This window comes from Neopelma chrysocephalum, unplaced genomic scaffold (genome assembly GCF_003984885.1).
Source record: "Neopelma chrysocephalum unplaced genomic scaffold, ASM398488v2 Primary Assembly neopelma1_75, whole genome shotgun sequence".
In the NCBI taxonomy this organism is placed as follows: Eukaryota; Metazoa; Chordata; class Aves; order Passeriformes; family Pipridae; genus Neopelma; species Neopelma chrysocephalum.
In genome coordinates, this window is record NW_020897736.1 from 5,327,519 (window position 1) to 5,348,540 (window position 21,022).

The following is a 21,022-nucleotide window of genomic DNA, read 5'->3' on the forward strand; positions in this document are numbered from 1 at the left end:
CCGTCACCCGCAGTTAACCCGTGACGCCTCTTTGGCGGCGCTCAGCCCGGCCGTCACGGCAGCCCCTCGGCCACTGCCGGGCCGCGGAGGAGCGCCCGTCCCCGCCGGGCTGGACCCGCGCCCCCCATCCCGCAGCATCGCCCGTCGAGCGATCCCCGACCGCGGGGCAGGGGCGAGGGGAGCGAGGCGAGCCCCGGGGGCGGGCAGAGCTCCGAGGCGCTCTCCGGGCGGCTCCGGTTTCCGAGGCGGATTTAACCTTCCCCGCGCAGGGCGGGGGGGCGGCCGTCGGCGATGGGGCGGGCGGCGGGCCGGGGCCGCGGGGCGTGCGGGGCTGGGGCGAGGCGGTGCCTCGGGCCCGGCGCGGCGCTCGGCTGGGGCGAGCAGGGCGGCCGCCGCCTCCCGCCGCGGCGATGAGCGCCTCGGCGGCCACCGGCGTGTTCGTGCTCTCGCTCACCGCCATCCCCGTCACGTACCTCTTCAACTGCCTGGCGGCCACCGGCAGGTGAGCGGGGCGGCGGCCGGGGCGGTGCGGGGGGTCCCCGCGGGTGTTTTTGTCGGCGGCGCGGGGCTGAGCGGGACGGGGCGGGCGGTGGAGCGGGGCAGCGGAGCGGACCTCGCCTCGTCGCTCCCGGGTCCTGCCCGTGTCCTCTGGGATGCAGAGGGGGAGCCCAGCCTGACCGCTCACCCCGGGACCCTCCACGCTGCCGGTGTCCATCACCTGGAGCGTGTCCCGGAGCTCCGGTCACCCCGGGCTGGCGGTACCGCCGAGGGGACGGAGCAACCCGGACGGTACCGCCCGTGCCGGGACCGGGGGCAGCCTCCCTCCGGCTCCCTGTCCGGGCATTCACAAACAAAATCCAAGGAGTGGAAGAACTCGCCAGCCTCGGAGAGCTCCCGCAGGCTTCCTACAGGCACCCCCTGAGCCTGCGAGTTTAACTAATAATGACCGTATGCCCTCGCTCTGCCAAAACACGCGGTCCCAGGATAAACAGCAGGTCTAGAAAAGAAAAGTCTTTCTTCATGGCAAAAACCGGTTCACTTAAAGGTCTGAGTGGTATTTTGTGATCCCAACAGCCTGGGGTGTTTTGCAACTACTGCACAAATATTTGCTTCATGTTTTAAAGGCTTTGCTACATCTGTTCCTTCCTCATTTTCCTCCTTCTGGCTGATAGCAAAACCTTTGGTTTCTCATTGCTGGAGTAATGTCGAATAACACATGCTGACTTACTTGATTCATTGCCAATATTTATTTCAAAATGATAAACTGCAGTGAAAAGTCACTGCAATATTAACAGCTGTAACAGTATGAAGAAATTCATCCCTGGGAAAACAGACTATCAGAAGATTCAAACCATGAGATAAATCAACAAGCTAGTACTGATCATCCTGACTCAAGAAAGTATGTGTATATATATTCTGAAATATTTGGTCCTGCAGATTTTTTGCAATAATTTTAAGTCAAGTTTCACTAAGGCTGAAATTGTCGTAATATAATTTGTTTGTACACAATTTGTTTTCTTGACACGGAGTGGTACTATGTATGAAATGATGTATCAGATATTTTTAGCTTATGCATCTGTGCTTTACCTAATTTTCCTCTTCATTTTTTTCTTACACAAGCACAAAATTGAACACTGAGGAGGACAGTCTTAGAGAGCTAAGTATAATTTACATACTCAGAGCTATAAAACAATTTTAAACTGGTTTTCCTAGGTTGTCTTTGGAGACAAATTTGCCTTATGCCAAAGATTTTTTGTGCTTTCCCCTGTCATCACTTTACATGCACTAACATTATGGCTCCATCTCCAGGGAAAAGATGTTTTCCACTGAGCCCATTGATTACTGAAACCCCTCAAATGGTCCTTCCTTGTAGGGCCAGAGAGACCCCCGGTAGCACTTCCAAAACTGAACATGAAAGCTAGATCCATTATAGGTGCTCCACACTGCCACTCCTATGCCATGGAACTGATGCATTTTCATTTTGAATATGTCATTTCCTGGGTAGATAATTTATTGCTGAGGTTAGGTGAAATGGCCCCAATGATCCTTTCTGGCCTTGAAATCTCTGTGGGTTTGATCTTCACCTCTCATTGGCCTTTAATTTTCCCATGATTTTTGTTTATTTTTGCAGATACCAGTATGAAAACTGATTTTAGTCTGACAAATCTAGACTTCTGGATATGTTGTTTATCTAGCTATTTTCGTATTTTCTTTTTTTAGCTGATCACATGTGAAAACAGAGGCACATAAATTCTGCAGAACTATAAAATAAGTACTATGATGGACTATGAAAGGGACTTTAAAATCTGCCTTTTAAAATATTAGAAGTTACTTTAAGAGTATGTATGTTTGAGGATAGCTGGTAAGAAAAGCTGAAGAAGCAAAATTCTGTCTTTGTCTTTCTTTTAAACTTGTTTTTTTTAAATACTGTTGCAGTTCCTGGGTAATCGTTGCAGTTGGATTGCTGGTTCTGGTTCTTATTGCTCTGTTGGCTCGTGTTCTTGTCAAAAGAAAACCACCAAAAGACCCGCTGTTTTATGGTATGTCCTGGTTGTGATGAAGCTAAATTTCCTGTCCCAGAGGAGGGACTGGCTAATTTGCCAGCAAGGTCTGCTACAGACTGCCATGGGTCATGTATGTGCCTTGCTCACCTGAAAAAATGACAACTCCTTCTCTGCCTCCTTTTTGTTGTCCTTTCTCCTTTCCAAGTGATGACTACAGTCAAGGCTGTATACTTCATGTATCCAAGATTTTTGAAAGGCTACATAGCCCTTTCTGCAGACACTGACCTTCCATGGAGGCTGTGCCTACAGCTCTACAGAATTTCACATTCCTCAGAAAAGCTTCCTAAGAACTGTGTTGACTAACCCCTAATTAAAAAATACTGAGCTATGTGGGAAAGTCATATTGTGTGTTAAATATCTGTGACCTCAAAGTAGATGCAACTAGTTCAATAGATCTCTGTCTGACTGAATTTATCAGACTGTGAAGCAACTGTGTGATTCCAAGTCTTTATTAATTTCTTTTCCTTATCTTATTACAGTTTATGCTGTATTTGCCTTTACCAGTGTAGTGAACCTAATAATTGGGTTGGAACAGGATGGAATTATTGATGGATTCATGACTCATTACTTGAGAGAGGTAAATAATAGTTTGGCTTACAAATGTAAATAAAATCTTCACTATAAATAACTTGGTGTAGTATTTGTCACAGAGAAATAGCCATTCATACAAATACACATTCAGTGGGTCTTGAATTTTGCCATTGACCTGCTCTGTTATTGTTATGGACAAAACCTTCTCTGGCTTGAAACCACTGACTCCTTTGGGAAAAAGAATGTACCTTTCATACTCCAACATTATTTCACTTAGTTTAAATAACCCTGTTCTGTATTAACTTCTGGGAAATGGATGGACTGCACGTGTTTGCAGAAAGCCATAGACAGCACCCAGGAGTGGAATCTGGCAGCACCTAAATGTGTTACCAAGAAGAAAACAAAATTGCTGTTTTATTTTTGCCTAATCACTTTACTGAAAGGAATTAAAGTAGAGCTAAAAAATGATGATGCCAGGTACCTAGTCAGCAGAATCTGTTGGCTCCTAAATATCAACATCCACCAAAAATAGCTCAGTAAGAGCTTGATATGAAAGTCACTGAAGTCATTGAAAAGATTCCATGAACCTAAGTGAGAAATGCGTTGGACCTTACAAGGTTATACATTGGCAGTAATATATTCAATACTGTTGTAGATCTCTAGGTTGCTAAATATATCTGCATTTGTTCCATGCTAAATGTATCTTTATTTTGTAGCTTTTATCACTAAAATATGGAAAAGTCATATTTCCATAATGTAGCAGAGTAATGCTGACAGTCACACATAGGAGTTTTCCCTCCCATCTTGCCCCCTATTTTGCAACTCTAGAACTCATTTAATTATAGCTGATCCTGCACACATCAGGTCTGTGCTTGGAAATATGTGTTGTCAGTCAAAAACTGTACCACTGGATTGCAAGAACACCAGTTACTTTTCTGAACTTATTTCTTGCTGTTCTTTATTAATTATTTGTTATTCTTCCTCTAATCACTGAATCTCTTCTAAAATACATGTTTCCCTAGGGTGAGCCATATCTGAACACTGCCTATGGCCATGTGATCTGCTACTGGGATGGCTCTGCTCACTATCTGATGTACCTGTTGATGGTGGCAGCTATTGCATGGGAGTAAGTCAGTTTGATTTGTGTACTGTTTCCTTTGCTCCTGTTCTCACATAACCTACAAAGGGCTTTCTTTTCTATGCAGTGTTCAGATTTTTCTTTCAGGGAGGTTCCATGTCTTAGGCCAAAGCAATGGTGTTAAAGTTTCATTACATTCAGGAGTTGTACCCTCTCTCTCAGCTGCCTAAGCCCAGCAAATGCATGGGGATGTATCTGTCTTCATTCTGCAGCAGAGAACAGCATATCTGCACCCTTAGTGTTAGTTAAAAGCTTAAAGATGATGCACATTAAAAGCATGTGTGAGAAAAACAATTCGTTTTTCAAATAACAAATTTAGGGTAGGAATAATACATTGCTTAGCACAATGATGAATCTCTCATCCATGTTAGAGAGTGCCATGAAGTTTAAGAGAAAATGGCTATTTCTAGAGATTCTTATGTTTCTTGCAGCTGAATAGCAAGTTTGAGAAAGTAAGTACTTCAGTTCCAGAGGCTAATGTAGATGCTGGTAATAGAAACATTAACAGTATGGAATTAATTATTAATTCTTTTATAGTCTGGTACAACCTGTGATGTACAGACTCAGCCTCGAGGAGTGAAATATAACTGAGTATGCCCAGAGCCTGTACTGTTCATGGGATAACCTTTAATCTTCTCACACATGAATGTAGGATTTTTCCATATCCCCCTCTCAGAGGCAAGAATCCACTGTTGGCTTGTGGTACAGATTTTAAAATCTTTACATACTGAAATACAACCATGGCAATTAGTATAATACTTGGGATAGGGGATTTTTAGAAAAGGTGCAATAATTATTTTGTTCTCTTTTTTAAACAGACAAAGCTATAGAACCATTGGTCTCTACTGGCTAGGTTCCATTATCATGAGCATCATTGTCTTTTTGCCTGGAAATATTGTGGGTAAGGAAGTAATTTATATGACTAACTTTTTCCTGTGAAGCATTTTCTAAATTCAGCATCAGGCTATCTATATTTTACTGCAGTCTTGGTTCATTTCTGTAACAATATGAAAGAGGAATTTTAGGAATATCAGTAGAGAGATACAAGTATTTTGAAATCTAAATATGAGGAAGGGAAGATGGAGACCAGGAGAGAAAAAAAACAAACAACAAACTCTTTCAAATTACATTGCTTTCAAGGGGAAAAAAAAATATTGTATTTTGTTATACCTGTAAGGCTTTCATCTAAACTAGGTTTAAATAATTAGAAAAAAAGTGTGTCTTAGTATCATAAGAATATAAATCTTATTTTACATAAAATTTCCAATTTACTTAAAAGTCTGCCTTCCCAGCAGCTTAAATTGATGCAAAGTTGACAAATGTTCAACTGAGAAAAATGTTCATATGTCCAAATAATTCGTAAGTTTTAGGAAAACTCACTTTGACCCTGCTTTTTATGACAGGGGAGGAATATTCACAGTGCAGGTTGGGGCCAGCCCAGTGCCCTCCTTCGTAGATCCACCACAGAGAAAAACAGCAGATTTAGTGTAACAGTATCCCTTCCTCTTCCCTCTAGGGAAGGCCAAGGAACTTGCTCCCAGGAGCATTCCTCCTGCCTTCCTTTCTGACACAGAGAGTAGCCAGTGTGAAAGACACAGATATTTTCCTGATTTACCTGGGCTGAGGATAGCTCTCGGAATATTTTATCCTCAGTACAGGCCTGTAGAAGGAATCAGGACTTTGGAAAGCAAGTGCAATATCAGATCTTGCAAAATGGATACACTTTTTTATTTCCATTTTTTAAAGAACATGCTCTCCCTTTGAATCAGGTTCCATTGAGAGATTTCAAAGCTGTCCCATCCTGTAGGATTACCTGGTGCAGAGTGACAAATGATTTCCCATCTCCCTAAAAAATCCCTGATTTCCGAAATGGCTTCCTGTAAAATAGGCCCTCCATTACCTGTGACTCTACCAGTAATGAGCATGTGATTTTCAACAACTTGTGTGTTCCTTTAACAGTGATTTCTAATGTTTTATCTTTACATTACTATAGCTGCTTCAGATTTGGTATTACATAGGATATTTTTAAATTCTTCTGCAACACAGCTTACAAATTCTCATAAATCTTATAATAATTCTTTAACAGGCAAATATGGAACAAAAGTGTTTCCTGCTTTTTTCCTAAGTGTACCATATATCTGCCTCCCCATATGGGCTGGGTTCAGAATTTATAACCAACCTTCAGTGACTCAAGACACTCCAGTCAAGGTAATTTTATTGTATTTCAGTGCTGGCTACTGTTAGGAAAGCTGAAATATGCTGTCTGCTTCTGGTGGGTTTTATAGGTCCCTCAGAGAGCATGAGATGTACTGTGACTGTTATGACAATTGCTGTTGTGACAATTGCTGTTGGGCTGAGTAGACACCAAAAATATCTATACTGGAGGACTATTTCATTATGGTGGAATAAAGAAAAAGAATCTTATGTTTAGAGTAAAGAACCCATTTGTAGGTGTAATTGTGTTTCTATTTATTCAGTTTCTGACTGCTTTAGTTTTTTTAGCTGATGAAAATACTGACCTATACCAGCTTCATAAAGCACCACAAGATCCCATAGAAACACTACAGGAAAGTATTCTTCTGAAGATGACTTACAGATTTCATGCATTTAATACTTATTTGTATATGCTTTCTTCAGTATTAGATTTTACAGGAGAGATGTTGTATGTAAATGGATAAGAAAATAATCTACACACTTATTTAAAAAAAATAAATCTGTAAAAATGTTTACTTAAAAGTCCTTAGACTTTTGCCTTTGAATTTACTAGTTGGATTGTAATGAGATCAACTGAGCAATCAAAACAATGCATTAATAGTTCATGCACTGTTTTATTAAAAAAAAATAAAAATTCCCTGCAGTACAAAGCACACAACAGATCTTTTAACTGTTGATTGCTATAAGCAAGTTTATTGCCACAGCACTCTGTATCAGTTGTAAGCAACAGAATCAACTAATATTTTTGCATCACAAGAGCTCCTGAGTCTCAATCAGGTTTATTCTGTAACTGGAAACATAGACAGAGGTGAAGGATTAGTTCCCATTCCAGAGCCAGGGGGCCATCAGTGTGCACAGGCAGAGCCAATGGCAAAGAGCAACAGCAGGTGATGCACGGACAGATTTTCCCAGAGATGTATGAAAAATAACATCCATCCATCCATCCATCCATCCATGATTCTTCAGTAGGAAAGGCAGGCACAGACAGATTTTCATAACTCCTGAAGTTTGAAGAACCACTACAGAAACACAACTTTTAGGGCAAATCCCTATGAAAGGCAAATTAGGGGAGTCTTCAGGTGCCAAACCTTCTTCCACTCTCCTGCATAGGCTTATAGGAAACCATATGGCCCATCCCAAAGCAACCCGAGATGACTGATTTAAAGGAATCAATAATTCTGGCCAGAAACACATTCTTTAGAGTCATCAAGGTAGAGAAGTGTAGTTAAAGGTAGTGATGGCAATTTTTGCTGTATATATTAGTGAGAACAGCTTTTGCACGGAGGATGGACAAAGGTTTCAGTTTGTTTTGCTGGTACTAAGAACACCCCAGAAATGGACATTATAGGAATTACATGATAGACTGCTTATTTGCTGAAATACAGCTATGTCTCCTGTTCTTATCAGGAGCTAAACTGCTTACCTAGGTTTCATATTTTAATTTGGTATATATTGCAGAGAAACCTAGTTTTAAAATTCTATATAAAAAAAAATAAAAGTGCATGAAATGCTGGTGATCTGAAAACTTAATATTACGCTTCTTTGTGAATCCTTTGTTGTAAACATAAACTTCCTTGCTCAGAAGGTCATAGAAAAAGCCTTGATTCCTTTCACTGGGACTTCCTACCCTTCCCAAGTTGTTTGTTTTTTAGAAGTTGTATTTTATCTTCACTGGTAACTTGTGCTCCATATCCGAGCATGCCTGTAAATCTTAACATGACTATTCATGAATTTTTCATAGAAGTCTTTCAGTCCTAAATTAAGTATTGTTGCCAGGAACTAATTGTGTTTAATGCTACTAATCAGTGAGCTAATAATTGTGAGTCCTGAACATACTTAATTCTCTTTCAGTAGATCATTGACAATTAGCTGTAATATTGAACTTTTTGAAGCTATCATTATTCAAAGTTGGTATTAAAAGATTTAGGAAGAAAATGTAGCAATGGTTTTAAACATGATAGTGTTAGTATATAGAAAAATGCTTACATGAAAGCAACAGAAGCAAGGTATATTCTATTGGCCAGGGTATACATCACTATAATATAATTACAGATCAGTTAGTTAAAAAAAAAAAGTGGGAACAGAGAGAGGTAATCAAGTTTTGGGTGTTTCCTAGTAGAGATGGGTGCATGGGAGCAGAATGGAGTTATGTCCTCAACTGGAACCAAACCAAGCTGTGCTGCAGTATTTACAAAGCCCAACAGATTTATCTACAAGTATATTAGCTCAGAAAAGTTTAATATAATTTAAAATTCATTAACAATTAAAACAGCAATTCAGATTTGCACATGAATTCTGAAGGGACCTTTGCAGACAGCACACAAAATTATTCTGATGCCTTAAAACTGATCATGTGAGAACCCCCTCAGAAGTTATGGAAAATAGCTTTTTCCTGGACGTGAGAGAAATTACGAAGCATGCCTACCCACTTCCTTGCTACACAAAAGAAACTCTGCATGAGATCTGTGCAGAGTTCAATGCTGCTTGCCATAAATGGGAAACTCGTGGCCGGCCTGCTCTGCTTGGCTAGTGTACTTAATATATAATTCATTTTACCATTTATTGATGTGGCTTTGCCATGTAAAAGAAAGGCAAGGAAAAATTACCATGTAGCTGGATTCTGTCAGCAAAGTGCATTCTGCTTTTTGAATTCTTGCTTCTGCTTTTATTTTTTTTTTTTTAAGCTTTGCATTTTTATTTTGTTTGCACATATGCACAGAGAAAAAAAGGTGTGAGTTTTCTGTACCCTGGCAATTTCACAAACTCAAACTACACCAAAGGTTGTCTCCACCTATATTGGCTTTGTCTCCAAATTCTCTAAGTACAAGGTTCTATTGTAGCTTTGTAATTAGAGTAAATATGCACATTCATTTAATATTAATTTTGAAAGGAGGAGTGATACATATCTATCTATATTGATATTGATAGATATATAGATAGATAAGCCTCATACCTAGGCAAAAGTAGAAAGAAAATATATCAGCTTTCCATTATCCTAGGTAGCTACATCTAAAAATTATTTGTAACTCAGCAGCCTTGGGAGACCTTTGTCTTTCATAGGAATAAATATGAACATATAGACATTTTTTGAAGTAATATTATAAGCATTCCTACACTATACTGTGAATACTGAAGTGACACCATACTGCCAAAACAGACCTATTATTTGTGTTTGAAAGGAAAACAAAGGCGTCACTTTTTTTTTTCCCTGAAAAAGATCCTCTGAAAGAAAAACAGACAAAGTATTATGATGGCCTAGGTGTTTACAATAGCCTTGTTTTTGTTAGCCTAGAATTCAGATCTAGTAGTTTTTACTCAGGAATTGTGCTTGCAAGATTGTTTCTCCTGTTTCAATAACTTCATTGTGAATATCTTGATCCCCAGTGCTTTTAACTGTGCCCTTGCATCCTAATTATTGTTTTGCGCTTTGGAGACAATTCCACAAGTGTATAACAGGAAGGAAATCAGGTTTTTCTTTAGCTGTCTGCATGCCAACACACAGCTAATAAAAAGGAAGAGGAAATGAGTAACACATATACATGGGGAAGTTTTCCCTCTGAACTGCAGAAAGACACACTGATGACACAACGTTGTGACTGCACAGTGCAGAAAGTGCACCTCCAATTATTTCCATGGGTCTTGTAGCTTTTACCGTGTGGGCAAAGGGATGACTCTGGTTTTTCCAAGCCACCTTGTTAGATATGGATATGGCCTTTGCTACCATGGGGTGTGAACCCCTCACATCTGCCCCTGCAGAGCACTGGGGGATTCCTGCTCTGAGCTGAGGAAAGGAGGCACAGATCAGAGCCAGAGAGAAGTGTTTCAGTGCCTGCCAGAGGAATCCACAGCACAAAGTGATGAAAGAATGAAAGGAAGGTTTTCCACATACTCCACACACACACACACACGCACACATTTCATTCTCTAGTTAGGCATTACATATTTAGATATAATATTTGCTTACTGAACTCAGCAGAGGACTCAACCAGCCACAGAAAAGCTTTTATTTTATGCCAGTGATAGTCCATTAATTTCAATAGTGTCACAAGCTGCTGAAAACCAGCATTTGCTGTCAGTAATGAGATGGACCCAGTCTTTTTACAAAGCATACCAGATTCAACTTCAAATGTTTGAGACAAACTTATGTTTCCAAGGCTTTTCTACATAGGGACATTCAGGAAAATGAATTAATTCCAATTAACAAAACACACAAATTTGAAAAAGTTAGTTATGCTGCTTTAAAGCCTTAGGTGATTGCAGAGTTAGAGTAGTGTTCATTTGATTTAGGTTGCTTTGAAATGGCACTAATCTGTATTGAAATGGCTTTAGTTGGATCCATCCATTTCTAGAGTTTATTCAGGTGAATTTTCCTCACTACATCATATCAAGTCTGAAGTCACCTTTTTAGATGTGGAAATATTTCTGTCTCTGAAATCAGTGGATAGAAATGATGTTTCACCACTTCACCCTCCTTGTAGTTAAACAAGTCACATGGAACTGGGATGTACCTACTAAACATGTTCTGTGTTGCAGGTGGTTCAGGAAGTCCAGAAGAAAGGGCTCTTAAGACGACCAATAGATTTAATGTTAGCTGCATACCTCATCCTAGCAACGGGGTTTTGCATATTTAGGGGCATGGTAAGTTGAACATGTTTTAATACTCTGGCCTCTAATGTTCAGTCCAACTTTTAAATTTGAGTCTGTATGAAAAACCATGTACATTGTGGTCAAGGGAAATCCTGTAATGTTTAGGGTTCAAATACGCCTTAGATATAAAAGGACAAATTATTCATGATAACTCTCGGTGCTTTTGCTTCTCCATTTTGTGCTGTGTGAAGCATGTTTTTCAAAAGGAGGTACACAATCATGAGAGTAAATAGCACCCCAAGTGCAAATCAACACGACCTAAAACTGGTTTTGGCCTGTTGTTACATTTACAGCCAAGAACGTGGAGACAAACCAACTGAAGGAATTCTGTATTCGTGTTTTTCTAAACAGAAATGCATATTTAAAATTATATAGGAAACCAAGTTAACTTCTATTTCATGCAGTGTAAGAGAACATTTTCACCTAAAAGGCAAAAAAATTATCCATGTTACCTGAACAACACATGTTGTTTCTACTAACCAAGGGACAATTTTTTAAAATGTTTGCTCTCTAAGTATAGTTGATTGAATTAAAATTTCTGAGGGAAGGAAGCAGTACTGAAAATGCTTTCAAGAGATAAATCCAGGAGTAGGTAAGTGTAGTCCCTTGTCAGCTCTACTGCTTTTTCTGTCTTAAGCAGAATGAAACTTATGTATTGTTCAGTGAACAAAGCTTGAATGTTTATCCTTTCTAGAATAATTCAAGTAAGAGGTGGTGATAAATACCCAAGCAACATTTTATTCACCTAGTGCAGATTGTCCCTTTGTAGTTGTGCTGCTCACATTACTCTGCCATCTCCTGCTGCCTCTCTGAAAACTGGCCTCTCAAAACCACTTTTTTCTTCTACTTTGTCACGGGCTGCATTATATCATACAGATCATGCTACTTCAGAGCACCACTGATACAATGCTACAGTGATACAGTTTTACCTGTAATTTCACTGTGGGAAACATTAGTCTCATGGCCTAACTTCGTTCTGCAATCCCATTTCATTTCTCAGAGGAGTGGTTTTTTTTGATTTTGAGAGTGTGGTCATTTCCTTATAGATTTCCTTCACTAAACAGGAACTGCTTACTGGCCTTACTTACAGAGATCAACTGAACATCTCTGTGCAAGCTGCAGGAACCATGATTTTGTGAAAAAGCTAATAAAACATAATCCATTATAGTCCACTCAGTCCTGCCTCTTGTATGCCCATGTTGGAAAGAACAGGAAGAAATATCCACTGGTTGCAAATCTTTGCATTTCCCCCTCAGAATCACACAACAAATACATATGAATTCAAGTTATGCAAAACTTACTCTTCATCCCTGTAGCTCAGGCATTAATGATGTCATAAACACACAGTGACAGCTGCTGATCCAGATTGCTAACTCATTTCAGAACAGTACCTTTTGTAGTAGTTTTAGGGCTACTATGAAAAGGAACTACTTTTGCAACTGCGTCTCTCCATGTTTATTTGGAACTTGTTCTTTCTATAGGAATGTAAAATCCAATAATCTTTCCCTTGCTACTCTCTTAAAAACCATTATTACTGTAAGTATCACCTGTCTCACTGCATTGCTCTCCATTGCTACCTTGCCCCAGTGCAGCTCTTCTTGGACTACATTAATAGTTTACTATCTTAAAACTGGGTGCTTAACCTGAAGTTTCCACTCTTAGAGCAATTTTCCATTGGAAAGTACATTTGCTGGGATCAAAGGTTGTTTATCAGAGCAAATCAATAGCAATTATACTTTTACTACAGCATAGCCAACTGACCAAATTCTCTTCCAGTCAAAGTCTTTAAAGCAGACTGCCAGCACTTCCTCCCAAACCCCCTGAGCAGGGGCCGAGAGGGGGCTGCATTTCACCTTTTAATTGGTGATCACATGGATCACCTTTGCAAGCCTCCAGGGTAGCAGTGCTGCAGACCACTAGTGCATCTTTAGGGCTGGTAACAGATGTCAGGTTGGCTGGTTTTAGAACAAATTGTTCACGGGAAGTTTTGAAAATTCTCCTCAGATTGCCCTGGACTGCCCTGCTGAACTCTGCCGGCTGTATATTCAACTGCATGAGCCCTACATAAAAGATCCTGCTGCCTACCCTAAGCTTCAGGTAAAGCATTGACCATGGAGCAGAGTGTGTTAAGGAGTGATTTGTAAACTGGTGCAAAGATGAAGCCATTGGTTTCACAGATGAAGTTCATGGCAAGTTAAACAGTGTTTCTTATTTTCTAGTATAGACATTACAGGGCACCAACTCACCATTGTGATAAACTTAGATTCAAATTAGTTACCTAGAGTAACACATCCTGATTACTCAAGGTTCTTGTAATACAGTCCATGAAACAGATCTGCATAGTTCTTTTAAAATGTTCATTCCCCTTCCTTAGAAGGGCAAAGCAGACTTTCAGTCTGGAATAATGCAGTAAGAAGGGGTGTAGTAGGATTAGATTCCTTAAGCTGACATTCACTTCTGTCTCCGGTGACACACTCCTTGAAACAGGACACTATACAAAAAGCATTGCAGATGAGGGAATGTTGTGCTTTACTTTTGTAATATTGGAGGTTGCCATTCTCCTGCAAGCCTGGCTGCTGCATGTGGACAGGGCAAAGCAGTCAGAGGATGCAGGGGTGTGGCAATGAGCAGAAACCAAGTATCTCTGCTGGACCAGTCCCTTCTGGGAAAGGGGTGGGATGGGTGTAACTCCTACCTCCTAACTGAGAGTACAATGGAGCCTGAAAAAAGGACACCCATGTTATGTTGGACAAGGAGTAAGGTCAAGCCATGCTTGCTGGCACGGTCTCAAGATGGCAAGGAGTAAGAAAACATGCCCTGGGCAAGGAGACAACAGCCATCAATATTAGGGGAGGCCTTAGGGTAGCTGGATCCAGTCAATAGTATCCAGATATGAAAATCTTTCTTAAAGAAGTTAAAGCTGCAAAAAGGCCTCAGAATCACTGCTGCCAGGAGTGTAGTTTTGAGTAGTCTCAATCCCTCAGTAAGCAGCTGGCTGATTTTCAAATGCATCTCCCTCACACTGCAAAGAAACTAATATTTGTGTTTACAATGCAGATGCTGGCATACATGTTCTACTCTGTGCCATACTATGTGATTGCTCTGTATGGCCTCCTGGTGCCTGGCTGTTCCTGGATGCCTGATTTAACCCTCATACATGCTGGAGGACTAGCTCAGGTATTTCTTCGCAAAATGTTCACTTTTGAATTACAAGTTAATAAGTAGACACCAGTGGAATAAATAAGGGGCCCAGGGCTTGATCTTTCCATGCAGGTTTTATGCTAATGTAACTCAGATTAGATCAGGTTTTGTATCTATAAAAAAACCCTTAATTTATGGGAGTGGAGAATCAAATCTATTACATGCCTCTAATGACCACACTCTTGCTTTAGCAGACTTCTCTCCTTCTGCACAATGTTTTTATTGTGCTCATTTAAACCTTATTAAGCACCATGCACTCTTTAGCTGGGACGATGAAGGAAGCCTGTCTTAAAGCTGTGACAGTCAACCATGTAAAAAAATCCCAAACACAACAAAGCAGCACAATATATGGTTTCCATAGTATGTGTTGGCTAACTAGGTAGTTTGAAACATGTAAATGGAAAAAAGTATCTACTGGTCACACAAAATGTACAGTATCAGTTGATGATGTGGATACAACACTGGGAACCTCCTGGGCCACGAACCACAGCAACACCCAAACATGCTTGTGTTGCCAAAGGCAGACCAATGATCATACTTCCTTAACTCATTCCCTTCTGATTCTCTTAAATAAACAACAGTGGTTAATTACTAGATGGTGCTGATGCTTATGAGGAGACTGACCAAAACCAAACAATTCAACAGGAACTGATAAATGACTTCTCATAACGTACAGATGATCATTAAACAGTTGAGACACAGGCACAATTGATTTGTACTGTATGTAGGAAATTAAATGTCCTCTGAGCATCCAGACAATGCAGAAAATATGCATGTAATCCTGCCACAACAGTGAGAACACAGGGACACAGCAATAAGTGTAATTCAAATACCACTACTAGACAAATACAGACCAACACTTTGTTCCTCAAGCCTGAGATAATAATCATGGATACAAACTACAATCCACTTTAACTGCCCAGTAAGGATGGTGGAATGACATTTTCTATTTGTGAGCAATTATCAGAGAGAATAGACACTTTTCTTTTTTCTCTCCAAACAGTTTATAGAGAATCTTGAATTATTAAGTGATATCAAAACAGAATCTGGCAAACATTAACGAGGAGGTTTAGATGCCTAGAAGGCATTATAAATATTATAAAACTGTGTTTAGCCTAAATGTAATTTAGGAAAAAAAAAACAAAACACAAATTAGCTAAAGTAGGCAAAGTGCTATAAGGAACTTTACTGACAGATTACTCAGGTTTCATAAATTCCCCAGACAATCAGGAAAGAAACTACCCCTTCAAAGATTTTTTTACCACAAGGAAAAGTAAACCAGAAGTCAAAGTGTGCTGACTATCACAACCTTGCAAACTTACCAGAAAACTCAGCCTCCCCACCTGGAGGTGATTTTTGTTTGTTGGTTTTTGTTTGTTTGTTTTTAATGTTTCCTGTAACAAACACTTGCTTTTTTTTAAATGATGTTTTATCCTTTCAGATGTGTGATGCAACATTTTGTTGCTGAAGTCTAAAACCCCTCTGTTTTTCTTTGTGGTTTGGCCTCAGGATGTCAATTTGCACATTAGATTAACACTCAAAATTTCCCATTTCACTCTTTAAAGCTTGTCCTGGCAGCAGCAATCACTGTGGGCTGAGAAAAACTGTTTAAGAGAGCTGTATGTTGCTGTGTACTCCCCATATTTATCTTGCTTCAAAAAAACATTCCTTGACATTTGGGAGGGTTTTGGGGGGGGTTTTTTGGTAGTTTTTACCTTAATGCACTGCAGGATGAACTTCAGTCATCCTACAACTGAACATGATTTAATTGATTTGACTTGGTGGACTGTGAGCAGGCTGGGATGTAAAATGCATGTGACAATGAATTGAGGACTCTTTCTATATTATTTTTGGGTTTTGCTATTTTGAGGCAAAAAAACACATTTCCAGGTTCATCTGCTGTTTTCTCAAGTTAAAACATTGTAATTTATCGTTAAACATATGTAGTTACTGGAACACATTTTGCTTCCTATTACGCACAAATGTCCAATAAAGGTAAATATCCACTGGTGGAAGGAGTGGGCACTGCTCCCTGGGAATGAACACTGCTCCTACAGATGGGGAACGTGGAGACTTCAATTTTTATTTCTATCATTACGATGTACTTTTTACAAAAACAAGTCACAAAATACCATGTGATGCATCTAAACTAAGAACCTCTAAAAGTGCCTACTGGCCTTTCACACACAGACATATTTATTGTTTTTCAGAATTACATGTAACTCTCAGCTCTGTTACTAACATTTAGACTCCAAAACCAGTTATGACCCAGTAATTATTAGACTTTCTGAAGCTCCAGGAGGAGCTCTTTAAATTTCACATAAGTAAAGTACCATGAGCTCTGATTATACAAAAAGGTTGGAACAGCCTATGAGCTTGATGAAATTGGTATTTCTGTATATGTGAGCTATAGGAGAAAGGATGAACAGCCACAGCCTTGCTATCCAAAAGCATTCTGTCTCACCAGCTCTCTGTAGCCCATTTCTCTGTTTTCTGAAATGTAGAAAGTTTTTCTCTACTCCCTCTCATAGTGTACTTTTTTTAAATTCTGCAGTTTTTGGTGGCTAGTTTCTGCCGTGCCTATTTATCTACCTTTGGGACCCTAAACCCAAGGAATATATTTCTCTAGGTTACTCTCTCCCCACTCTATTTGATGGCTTTCCTTAGGCTCAGGAGACCTGGTGCAAACCCTTGAAAGTTACAGTCTTTGCCTGATTTTAGTCAGTCTTAAAGAGAAGGCACAGAGTAAAGAAGGACTCCTAACCTTTTTCCAGGCCCTTCTCCGTCCCCAGCTGGAGGGCTTTCTTGACTGCAGGGTAAGAAATAGTTGAACTATTGCCTATGATTAGGCAACAAGGCAAAACATACTGTAAAATAATCCAAATCCAAACTACTTCCTATGGACAGGAAGCCTAATGAGTAGTAGGCATGCACGAATTGCAGTTGCTAAGCTGAGCAGTGCCATATCCAGCACCCAGCAGCTTCCAACTGCTGTGGGAAGGCGGGATCAGCAGATTGGCCGAGGCTCCAAGGGTAACAAAGGCTGGATGTTGGACATGTAAGGCTGCCTTAGAAAGTTACCTGCAGCATCTCATTTGGTTGATTTCTCAGCCAAGGTTTAGGGATTGGTTTGAGCCCCAAAATTCCCCGCTTGGAGAGGGTTCAATAACAGAAAGCACCAAGGAATGGCTTGTTCGCCGAGAGGCCCCGATCGCAGCGAGGTAACACAACAGACCTGTGGTTTCTCTCACTTAGCACAGCACCAGCCTGTTGCACACAGAGCTCTGTCTTACAGCTCTTGTCTTACTGCTCAAAATTATTGACTTGGTGCAAGCCTGCCTGGTACTTGAAGGAAGAGCAGGACTGGGCTATTGGTGAGTGAGAGATCTGCTTTTAAGACACAGAACAGTCATGGAAATGAAACACACAAGATTAAAGACATAACACAATTTCTACAGAGGCAAATCAAATAAATTAAGAAAGAAAGTGACTTTAACAGATCTAAATATCCTCCCTGGTAATGAAAGGAAGCAGCAATGTGTTACATTGAAAAACAAGTCTAATAAACAATAACTTCATTATCCATCATTATATATGGTGCGTCATCGGCTAGTAAAAATCTCCATGGGCTACAGACAGGACATGTTACTGTTTTTTGGTTTTACAATGCTCAAAGCTCACTAATGTGCCACAACTCTTGCAAGAGACAAGACCACATAATAAGGCTTAGATACTCAAAGGCATCTTGGAGTCTCTGAGTGTTCTAGGTCTCTCAGAAGCATCCCCTTACAGTTCTTTCCGACAAGGTTTACTATGAATTATTAGGAATTTACTGTCTACTTACTATGATGCATGGCTGGCCACCCTCAGAGACAGGCAGACCTCACAGTCCTCCACAGAGAGTAGGTAGCTTAGCATCTCGTTCACCCCAGAAGAGGCTCTAAAATGTTTTCGAGAGGTTGTCAGTGTCTAGGTAAACACCAGACAGACCAAACTTCCTCTGCAGCCTGATGGTGGCTGGTTCTCTGCCTGGGAATCTGCTGCTTCATGTAACAGGTGGGCTTTGGTGCTGAGAATTGCTCTGGCTGCCTGGGCCAGGAGAGGTAGCAGGGATCTGAGCCCACTCAGGAGCCAAAGGCAAGTCCTGCCTGAGACAGGTGAGAACAAATGGGCTGCAAGAGACAGACTGAATGACAAGGCCGATATAAACAGGCTGCTGACAGCGTGCCCCTGAACATCTGTTTGCTGTGTAATAGCTATTTACAGAAAGATGCTAAGTGGCACTCTGCTGAAGTGTGTTTGTATTTGATTTCGTTGATTATTTCATTTACTGGCTCAGGTTTGCTCAATAAGCTCTCCCCATTCAGTGGAGGTGGTTGGAATCACCTGAAAACCAATTTCCTGTTCTGTTTTGATGGATGGTCTCAGCCTAACCTTTTGCTGGGATGGTGTATTGAAACACCTGCACTGTATTTCCCCTTCTACTTTGCTGTGACCAGAATTGTGTTCTTTGTGAGTTTAAAATGACTCCTGCTGAAGCTAGAACAGAGGAAGTGATTTAGCCATAGTGTACTCCTCTGTGTTCCTAAAATTCTGGTGTCTTAGTGCTTTGCTTATGTTTATCTTCTCATATCTCCTCCACTGCTAACTAAATAATAATAAAAAACCCCGACACATAATAGTTAATGTGAATGAGCTGCGGCTTGAAATAGTAGGTAACAGATGGAAACAAAAGACAGCAACTATCCTGACACTTCTATCTTTAAATGTTTGTTTATGCTAAAAATATGCTTCAGGCCAGCAAGCTTCTCTGTGCCTATAACCTTCACTGCACACTCAACCTATACTTCAGAACCACCCCAGCCCAAAAGCCGAATATTGCAGACATTTTCTGAAATCATCAGGAGTTCTGGGATCAGAATCTGGAACGCTCTGGGTTTAAGATTAAAAAACAAAACCTAAATTCAAACCAGAACTAACACAGCTTCCAAGATTTTACTCTCTAACTTTATTCAGACTGTCTGCTCCTACTGAAGCCTAATGCAACATTCCCAGGCAGGTGGGTGCCAGTCCTACCCCCTGACTGGGCTGAGCAGGAGCACAGGGCTCTGCGGGGATGCCACTCCCGTGGCCATTTGCCTGGGGAAGGAGCGTGGAATCTCTTGCACAAAGTATGATGCAGAAGCCAAGGGTGCAATCCTATACCTGATGTATCAGTGCCAATATGTGCACAAAACAAACCTCCAACCATGCCATTCATGGTTCCAGTTATGCCTCTTATACCAAGATATTAATGATTTTAGTTTAAACTGTATTTTTATACCACTGTGCAAAAGGATGATGGATAATTCTGGAATAAAAGGGCTGGCTTGGAAAATGTCACTGGAGATGCAGTCTTGCATGCAGATTATGCCATCTTTCCAAAATATACATCAACTTCACCTTTTTTAATATAAACGTTATATACACACCACAGGCTCAATTTTCCCATATTGGTGCTTCTCTTCATGCTCGAACTCCTTACATCTACAGAGTCCCTGAAGAAGCAAAAGAGTTTTTCCTGATATTGAACGTAATGTATGGGATTCTTCCCCAGCTGTTCGCTTACAGGTGTGTCAACAAGCCAGAGTTTTTTATGAAACCGAAACAAGAAGAAAAAACAGAATAGCACGACTGTTTTCAGCTCCTCTCCTTGGCTGTGTATATAATTGGGTTGGGATGTAACTGAACTGCTCAAATGGAACCCAAACGAAGCGTGTAAGATGTGTAAAATCGCACAACTGTGTAAAGTTGCACGGTCTGTTTTGTTTATCCTACTCAAAAAGGGAAAATAAAGACGACTGCCTTTAGCACCATTTCTCAACATTGTGACTTTGCGTGGCAGTGGATTGCCAGTTCCCACAGCTATTTTTAAGTAAGCTGCTTTGACAGTTTTAGAAATACTGCATGAAGTTAAATAATAATAATGATGTCAGTGTTTAGCCTCCGCACGCAGAAGAACAGCAGTGCCAGCAGTCCCTGCACAGCTACTGCGGAACATGAAGGTCAGCATTGTGAAGCGTGAAAAATTAACATACATAACTCTGTCACATGCACACGTTTTATTTGTCAAAAAGTATGTCTTGTGGGTCAGCCTTGTTAAAAATCCCAAGAAATCTTTTAAGAAGCAATCAACTCTTATGGTAAGACTCCATATATGATAAGCAAATCATATGGTTTTGTTAATTCTCTTAAGGATTCACCTCTGCAAGGGCTGCTCACCAGCACCTGTGGGCTGGGCACAGAGGGCTCAGGACTGTGAACCCCTGGGCTCACACAGTATGTGCATTTTCAGAGAGGAGGGGTTTTGGCTGTGTTCTCTGCAGCTACTTTTGCTACTGCTGCTTGGGTCATAAACAAGCAGCAGCAAACACAGTGACCTTGGCTTGGGCAGCTTATGTTTCTGTTTGCAATTACCAGCTATTTCTATGCCTCCTATGTGTGTTTATATTAAAAGCAGTACACCTAGTGCCTTTCTCAAGGATGAAATTAGCTGATACATTTAAACTGGAAACACTTTATTTTGGGATGTTGACTTCTGGGTGCTTTGACTGAAAGAATTTTAGTTTTCTTTTTAAACCTAATCAGTGACAAGAAAGCATCAGTTCATGTGCCTATGTGCTGCCCCCTGCACAAGGGGACCTTCAGAGCACTGAGAAATCCAGGCTGTGACAGTCTCCTGCTGAAG

General features: G+C 40.6%; 1 protein-coding gene across 2 annotated transcripts; it reads left to right on the forward strand.

Moving 5' to 3' along the window:
• Positions 1 to 248: 248 nt before the first annotated feature.
• TM6SF1 (transmembrane 6 superfamily member 1) lies at positions 249 to 20,158 on the forward strand. 2 transcript variants are annotated; one of them, XM_027688379.1, is made up of 10 exons: positions 249 to 502; positions 2,437 to 2,540; positions 3,044 to 3,141; positions 4,118 to 4,221; positions 5,052 to 5,134; positions 6,320 to 6,441; positions 10,981 to 11,085; positions 13,099 to 13,191; positions 14,152 to 14,271; positions 19,772 to 20,158. In XM_027688379.1, exons 1-10 carry the CDS (start codon positions 411 to 413, stop codon positions 19,961 to 19,963), a joined length of 1,113 nt encoding a protein of 370 aa, XP_027544180.1. In that variant the 5' UTR covers positions 249 to 410; the 3' UTR covers positions 19,964 to 20,158. The 2 variants fall into 2 exon arrangements, with proteins under 2 accessions (XP_027544180.1, XP_027544181.1); XM_027688380.1 differs by lacking the exons at positions 6,320 to 6,441; positions 10,981 to 11,085; positions 13,099 to 13,191; positions 19,772 to 20,158 and having other exon boundaries at positions 400 to 502; positions 14,152 to 14,266.
• Positions 20,159 to 21,022: the final 864 nt, after the last annotated feature.